Source organism: Theobroma cacao, chromosome 3 (genome assembly GCF_000208745.1).
Source record: "Theobroma cacao cultivar B97-61/B2 chromosome 3, Criollo_cocoa_genome_V2, whole genome shotgun sequence".
NCBI classification, from domain to species: Eukaryota; Viridiplantae; Streptophyta; class Magnoliopsida; order Malvales; family Malvaceae; genus Theobroma; species Theobroma cacao.
Window position 1 is genome coordinate 33,067,282 of NC_030852.1, and position 8,120 is coordinate 33,075,401.

The 8,120-nt window shown below is 35.6% G+C and overlaps 2 protein-coding genes across 2 annotated transcripts; both read right to left on the reverse strand.

The window, feature by feature from the left end:
* On the reverse strand, positions 944 to 1,549 carry LOC18606328 (21 kDa protein). Its single transcript, XM_007039878.2, has one exon. The coding sequence runs from the start codon at positions 1,547 to 1,549 to the stop codon at positions 944 to 946; it is 606 nt and encodes a 201-aa protein (XP_007039940.2).
* Positions 3,909 to 7,835, reverse strand: LOC18606329 (ent-kaurenoic acid oxidase 1). Its single transcript, XM_007039879.2, has 8 exons — positions 7,359 to 7,835; positions 5,631 to 6,108; positions 5,282 to 5,545; positions 5,086 to 5,175; positions 4,901 to 4,979; positions 4,681 to 4,787; positions 4,439 to 4,560; positions 3,909 to 4,202 (listed from the first exon to the last, which is right to left on the reverse strand). The coding sequence occupies exons 1-8, from the start codon at positions 7,589 to 7,591 to the stop codon at positions 4,076 to 4,078; spliced, it is 1,500 nt and encodes a 499-aa protein (XP_007039941.2). The 5' UTR covers positions 7,592 to 7,835; the 3' UTR covers positions 3,909 to 4,075.

Here is an 8,120-nt window from a genome sequence, read left to right on the forward strand (position 1 = left end):
CTTGTTTGCCAAATATATAGTATAAAAGATTAAACAAGAATAGGTTGAGCTATCGTTATCTATTTGAGTGGTGGAATTTTTCTGTAATTGTATTCTTATCTTTCTCTATAATTTGATTTGATGTGCTATTGCAAGTCTTTTATCTTTAAGATTTAAGACTTGTTATAGTTTGCAGACTATGTTGAGTTAATAAACTCATTTTTCAAAAAAAAATTAAACATTAATGAAAGATGAAGAGTTTTACAATTGACTTAATTGAACCAATAATCAAAGTTCATACTTATGATTACTTGAACATTTTTTTATGAAAATCTTATTTTTAATAATTAAATTGTAAAATATTAGTATATATGTATGGAAAAAAAATAACTCTTGACTATTTGAATAGTACAGGACTTTTTTTCATTTTAGCCAATGAAATTGTAATACATATAGCACACATATGCTAAAGCTTTAAACAGTCACATTTTTTGTGAATAAATCATAAATCTTAGTAAACTTCGCAAACAGTACAAAAATATAAAGCATCTCAATGTAACAACACTGATCACTCGATCTGAAATATCGCCAAAAAGCAACAAAATCGAAGAAATTAAGCTGCTAACAGATAAAGTGACCTGGCTTTGGTATTTCTCGTACATTTTGGTTTTACCCGGCAAGTGTCAAGCCCTGAACAATATTGTTATTATTATTATTAAAACTTCCCATTTGTGTTTGATGAACTCAATTATTCACTCCCAAAAGTCATGCAAATTTAGTGCAAAAATCAATTTACTTGTGGAAAGATTATCAATCAGTCCATAAGCAAAACGATTCCGAACAAGAATTTGCAAAATTTTAGCCACCTATAGCCAGCAAAAAACATATGAATAGGAAATGAAATAGAAACTCTATATAAAGGCAAAACCTCACTCAAAATGCATAACAGGTAAGCTATATATGATTAATGAGTGGCAGCAGCATAGCGGTTGACAAAAGCCAAAGCAATGCTCGTCAAATGTGCAACCTTTACTACTTGACTCCTCACTGTCTTGAAATCTCGTTTCATGGCTTTCCTGGGGAAGCCACCCATGCAGGTATCATCATTAGTCAAAGCTGCACTCACCCATGTTTGTAAATCACTCATTCGACTACGAAAATCGTCGCCTCGTTGAGGCGGACTCATTGCACTAATAGAGTCTTTCAGCTCATCGACAGAGTCCCCTAATTGTTCCACGCAATCACGCAGGGCTGCAGCCTCACTGCGCTCTAGGCCGCGGTGTTTGGATAGATTTATAAATGCTTTCGTAGTAGAACGAGTGGTGTTAAATGCCATAGAGAGGGCAGTGGAGGCTAACAACCTGGGGCTACCTCGGATTCTGGTTGTATATCTAGAGAAGGTGGTGAAACACAAGTTTGGATAAAGAGTGGCACGGCAAGAGGTCCTGATAAATCGGGTGTTTCTTCCACTAGGATGAATTGGTGCAGCTGCTAAGCATAAGTTCAGATTAATAGTGAGCTGAATGAGGATGACAAGAGCAGCTACTGAAAAGTATGAACCAGCTGCCATCTTTCTCTCGGTGGAAGCTTGTTGATGGACGGATCTCAATTTATAGAAAAATATGGGCCATGTGCCTGTGAAATGATTCCGCAAAAAGTGCTAGAAGTACTTTTAGGAGTAACTAATAAAATATTACTATTATTTTCTTCTTTCGATCATATACAATGTTGTTGCCTACGAATTAATTTGTTTGTTTGTTTAAACGAAGACCTTAATTTTAGAAATTAGTTCATATCTATAAGTTTTTCATCAACAATTCAGAAAGAGAAAAGCTGGACCTGTGCTCATTGACCCCTATATAATTTATTGGACATACATTTTAAAATCAATCAATGACAGTTAGATCATGGAAACAACACCTATTCCGCTAACCAAACTGCAGGAGTTTGGAATAGAAAAGGTGATTTCCCTGTCTTAGAGTATTCTGTTCTGAAGCATATTGGCAAAGAGAGAATGAACGTGCTTTCACAACATTATCCCTATTGCCAACAACAACAACATAGTCAATGGCCTGCATATTCCGCTATAATTAAGATCTCTCACACCAAACAAGCTGATCAATCTAACCTCTGCGCAAGTTTCAATCCCCAAACAATACCAATATCAACAAAAATCAAACCCAAGGCAAAAAATTATACTAGTACATTTAAGAAAAACAATTTAGAGAACAACGAAAGATCATAATGGTCATGCACTGTGAACCAATGGTCGAGGAAATTACTGAAGCCAATGTTTATCAATGTGAGGATGGGAAGAATATATAGAAATCCTTATATTCTATGTCTTCTGATTTCTTTTTAGTTCAAAATTGAGATTGATGAATACATGTAGTGAACTAGTGATAGATATATCCAAAATTTCACAGATATCACAATCCCTTCCTCCTTGACATCAAATGAAAAACCACCTAAATGCGCCATATGTTTTCTTTTTAATCCATCAATTTGTTTTTTTTTTTCGTTCACTCTGTTTTTTTATAATTTCTTGATTATTATTAGGTATAGTGTTAAAAAAATTATCTAAACTTTTCAATAAAATTCAAATAAGGCTTTATTCTTCTATTACATTCAATTAAACTCTTATATTTTTATTTTGGATCAAATATACTTTTATGACTAGTTGTTGACTTTAATAAAAATACTACTTGTCATTTTACAGTGACATGGAAGGTGAAAAATGCAAACATAATCATGTAATCATGTCACGTGTCACATGACAAAAATTATTAATTTTAATTATCTAAGTAACTAAATTATTGTTATTCTATTCTATTTTTAATTTTTATTTTATAATTGTTTAAAATTAATCTATTTTTTATTTATTGCTTAAATAGTTTTTTTTTTAAAAATCATTTTAAGGGATTTTGAATTTTAGTTTATTTAATTGTTTAATTTGCTAAATTATTTTTTATGTAATCATATAATTATTTAGAATTAACGTGTATTTATTTAATTTACCTGCCAAATCAGACGAAATCACATTTCGTAAATCATATTTGATTTCACTCTTCATTTTAATTTCATAATCTATCTTTACTTTTATTTATCGCTTAATTTACCTAACAAGCTATGTGAATCAATAAAAAGGCTTTGGGCCGAATCTATTGGGCTTACCCACCAACAGCTCGCTCCCATTTCCTTCTCTAAGCCTGATCGTCATTTTCTCTCCCATTCGCCGCCGATCCTTCCTTTGAAAAACCTAAATTTGTGGTTGGAACTTGGATGATGTTGTGAACTCTTGGATTTTTTGTAGGTGAGTTTTTTAAATGTTTCGTATGCTCGCTCATGTGGCTTTGTTGTGGGCATCCCTGAAGTAATCCACTTTTAAGAATGGCAAACTCCTAACAGTTTGATAAATACTTGGGCTTTTGTAGTGTCATTGATGAATACACTAGCAGTTTTTAATTTAGTTTCTGCATTGCTGCATTGAGATTCTGTACAATGAATCATAAACCATATTTCGGAGATTGTCTGCAACTAAGAGTAACTCTTTCTTCTGCAATGCTGTACTAACAGATGAATTTAACACAGAAAACTGTGATAAAATCAATCTTAGCTCGTGTTAGAGCAACATTAATCCTATACCAGTCTATGACTCTTTCTTTGGACGGTAATCTTGGCAAAATTTAGAGGCACAGATCGCAGCTTTATGGGAGGCTTTCCGTGTTCCGAAAGAGTTACATTGATAGGATCACAATAAATTTGCTGTTAATTTACGCAGGCGTGGACAGTGTACTATAAACTCACTTCCTACAACACTTGGTGATCATTTGTGAGCTATAGATCAATAAAGTTGATTCTTGTTTTCATTTAATTTGGCACAAACACCACATTTTAGCCTTAAGAACTGATTTATAGATTGTGAAACATTTCCAAACAATAGTATGCCATGAGTTGGATTACTATAAAGTTGATAAGGAAGCAATATTTCACCACCTGGTATTAGGCGGGTGAAATATTGCTTTAGCAATTATTTATTAATATTATCATAGGTAGTCTTTCAAAGAAGAAATGATCATCATAGGTACAACCCTATTTATATGTTCCATTTTTCTTCCTTAGGCAGAGACACCGGGTGTTTCTTGATTCTTGCCATGCAGTTATCTGCGGGCCTTGAATGTGGCAAATACCTAATTTTACTCTCAGGGTTAAGCCGCTCCAGCCTGCAACACACCAGAACAAAGGAAAATATTACCAGTTCATTCTTAGAGAAGCATGCTCTAATCGAAGTTGTGCTTAAAGGCATTTCCAATCACCAAACTGTGTGACTTCAGCGTTTTTCTTAGATATTCGTTGGTGGTTGTGATGATATAAGGTTTCTTTTAATTATAAAAAAAATGTGAAAACCGATAATCACATTATAAGTAAGATAAAGAACCAACATTGCAAAATAACTTACTGATAGTTAAGGAGAAAATGATGAAGAAAAATAGCAATTTCAAGCTTGGCAAGATCATTTCCAGGGCACAATCTGCTTCCTGCTCCAAAGGGAAGGAAAGTCCCTGCTTTGGCAGCATAATCCTGCACAGGTTTTTAAATTTGTACAATTAAAAAGTAATATGTTATGCTTATAGCTGATGCACGTACATACAGAGAGAAAAGCATTAATATAAAGAAGTATGAAAGCGCTCTAAAACTTACATCCCAGCGAGAAGGATTAAATTCTTTTGGATTTGTATAAATCTCAGGATCCAAGTGAACGCTTCTGAACCAGGTTAGAACTTTCCATCCCTTGGGAATGGTGTAACCTGCAACAAGATCAGTAATGTATGGTCTTGCAGCATATCGTAAACTGACCTAAATTAAGAAATTCTATAATATTGTTGAGAAAAGAAAAAGGAATTCTAGAATATCAAATTACCGCTTATATTGACATCTGTTATTGCCTCGCGGAAGACCATCAGTGAGAATGTTACCAAGCGAAGCGTCTCATCAATCACCTTCAGAAATCAAATTAACGAGTGAAAGGAAAGGTCCTAAATTATACTCAATATCGTACAATCTCCGCCCAAGCCATAAAATTCACTAGATATAACAAAGAGGTACCTTAGAAAGATAATCCATTTCTCGAATATCCTTAAGCGATAAACCCTTCTGTGTTGGTGGCCTTTTTTTAATGATCCTCTCCTGCTCCGCCTGTAACATTGTCAAGTCTAATGAAAAAACAGCAAACGAAAGTTCTAATAATGCTCAAGAAAGTAAATTAACTAATAACAAGTTTACAACATCTAAATTATGTTACCTTTGCTTTCTCTAGAAATTCCGGGTGTCGTTGCAGGAAAATAGTGGCCCACATTATAGTATGACCAGAAGATTCATGGCCTGCATTCAGGTACATTAACATAATATCAATGATTTCCTCGTCATCCAATGTTTCACCTTTCTCGTCTTTGACATCTATCAAGGCATCCAACATGTCTTTCTTCTTGGTTGAGTTATTTATCTTCTTCTGCTTTCTCCGCTTATTCACTATGGATTGAAACACTGCCACTAGGTTTTTCCGAGCCTGAAGGAAAGAAAATCCAGTTCTATCCCTCATTAACGTACCATAATCATTTTCGCATGCAAGAACAGAAGTAAGAAAATCTCACCTTGAGGGCTTTGTAGTAAGCAAAACCCGGGATATTGATGGCCATGGCTCTAACTCCATAGTTGAGTGTTGTGTACTCCCTTTCCAAGGCTTCCATTTCCTCTTCGCTTTCTGAGCTGAGGAAAATATACATTATTATCCTAAAAGTGAGCTTTCGGAGTTCCGTTAAGAATTCAATTTCTCCCATGTTGGACCATTTGTCCAAGGCAGATATCACATTCTCTTCAATGTATTGGATGTACAACGACAGTGCTTCATGGCCATTGACAGGAGCTGCAGTTAAACGGCGGAGACGCTTGTGTTCTTCATAAGAAATGCCAATAAATGATTTCTTTCCAATGAGCTCCACTGTGGCAGTAGGCCATCCAGGCTTAAATGCATCATCATCATTCAACACTCTCTTACATGTTTCGGGCATTGTAACAATTACACTCGGGTTCCCAAACATGAAGGCCTTGTAGATGCCAATGTGTCCGAACCTGCGTTGTTTGTTCCATTACACAGCAAAAGTTATTAGCACATTGGGAAATGAGCTCGTGCATCAATGAAGTTCTCATAAAAATGCAGAGAAAAGCTAAAGTTTTTGAGAGTTAGAGTATATATTTATAAAAAATAAAATAAAAATTTATTTATTTATGCTTGATTATTCAGAAAAAATAAATATTTTATGAATTAATTCATTACTTTATAGCATTATCAAAAACATGTAAGTCCCTAAAGTTATTCAAGTTTGCACAGATACTGTTAAGCCCAGGGTGTTTTCCTTTATGACCGCGATAGCTATACATGTTGGTTTGTAAATTGTAAGTGTTAAGGGGAGAGAGAAATACTCAAATTTACCAGCTCTCTGATCGAAAAGGAAGTTGTTTGTTTGCAAGCAAAAAAGGAAAACAGACGCTCTGTGTTTGTGTTTGCAAACGTACAACATATCAACGCCAAGTTATTGCAGAAAAACACAAGTCTAGGATAGTGAAGCAGACTCTGTTGATACGCGGGTTTAGCAAATAGCAATAGTAGGCGACAAGAGAGCCAGCTGCCCCATTCCTCAGACTTGAAGTCGTGGGTCCAGAAACAAAGTTCGAGCTCAACTCACTTGGTGCCAGAAACATGTATTTGTGTTGAAAACTGAAAAATGAAAACTGAAAGTTGGCATAGGATTCGCTAAGATGAACGGTGAAGGCTTGGAGTATTCCATCACAGACTATCCAGCTGGGCCTGGGTCATATCCTGGATGCTCCTCATGACACTAGCTAATATGCATCTATGATAAATTGATCATGTTGTACAAAGTACTAGTACTCCATTAAAATTGCCAAAGGCCGCCAACGTTAATCCACTAATAAACGCAACGTATTACTGTAATTAAAGAAAACACTTATGTGGCAGCAAAAATGACAGAGGCCAGCCTCTCTCTCCCTATGGACTCAATCAAAGTATGAAACTTATTGCCCTGAGATGACACGCAGATACAAACAGTTGGCCGCTCCATTTTGAACCACTTCCCTACTTTAAACGATCCTCCATCCCAACAAATTCTATTTGGATTTTCCTTTCCCTGTCTAATCGACAATTTTAGCTGGTGGGGATAGCTATTGCCAGAGAGACTAGAGTATAGAGATTGAAATTCCTGTATGTATATCAATACAGACATACACTGTTTTGGGGGCACATCAACTTGTATATAAATACCCATAGAAACTTGAAGAGGGAGAGCGGTGAGGGAAAGTACCTGGAAACGAAGGAACGGATGAAAGAATCAGGATCGTCGGACTTGAAGGCTCGCAGAAAAGACCACATGTTGCCAATAAAAGGCCAACCCAAATCCCCTGGCGGCAGAGAGTACTGCTTATCACCCAACTGGGATTCATACAGCCACCAATTCACTCTCTCCAGAACCCATTTTACAGACGCCAAGCCAGCGAATATTGCTAAGAGGACCATCCACATCGACCCTATCTCCATTACAGGTGTGCTGCACAGCTTTAACACCGATATTTGTGTATCAAACTTGATACTTCTCTCAAGGATGTGAGTCTTTCTCTATCGTACGTTCTCAATGGCTATTAGAGCCACTATATATAATAGACTATCTCTGAAAGTGATAAAGATAAAATTGAAGGCAGCATTTAGAGCATTTAAGGACAGTGACAGAGAGAAAGGAAAGCAAGATCAGAAACCATACTAACGGAAGGCAAATGGGGAAAGCAAGCTGGAGCTCCATTAACTTTCTATATTAAAGGACCTAGGAAATAGAAAAAGACAGGAGGGGCTTCCCTGCGTTATTTGCTCTTTTGTCGTTTCTATGTTGGATTTGATTCTCTTTAAGAGGCTTCTCTCTACTTACCAAACCATATTCAAAATGAATTGATTAATATATATTTGCTTTTATTCAAAATTAACGTACAAACATGCTACTATCATAGAATGAATTAATTAACATTTCTAATTATGCGTTTGAAATAAACACTATACGATACAATCATTCCTTCCC

Bases quoted from the DNA above. Each gene is read 5' to 3' on its own strand.
- LOC18606329 (XM_007039879.2), bottom strand. From the start codon at position 7,591: ATGGAGATAGGGTCGATGTGGATGGTCCTCTTAGCAATATTCGCTGGC. The intron at 5,176-5,281 runs GTAACATAATTT...ACAATGTTACAG, and splicing joins AATTTCTAGAGAAAGCAAAG to GCGGAGCAGGAGAGGATCAT. The intron at 4,203-4,438 runs GTAAGTTATTTT...GGTGTGTTGCAG, and splicing joins CATTTTCTCCTTAACTATCA to GCTGGAGCGGCTTAACCCTG.
- LOC18606328 (XM_007039878.2), bottom strand. From the start codon at position 1,549: ATGGCAGCTGGTTCATACTTTTCAGTAGCTGCTCTTGTCATCCTCATT.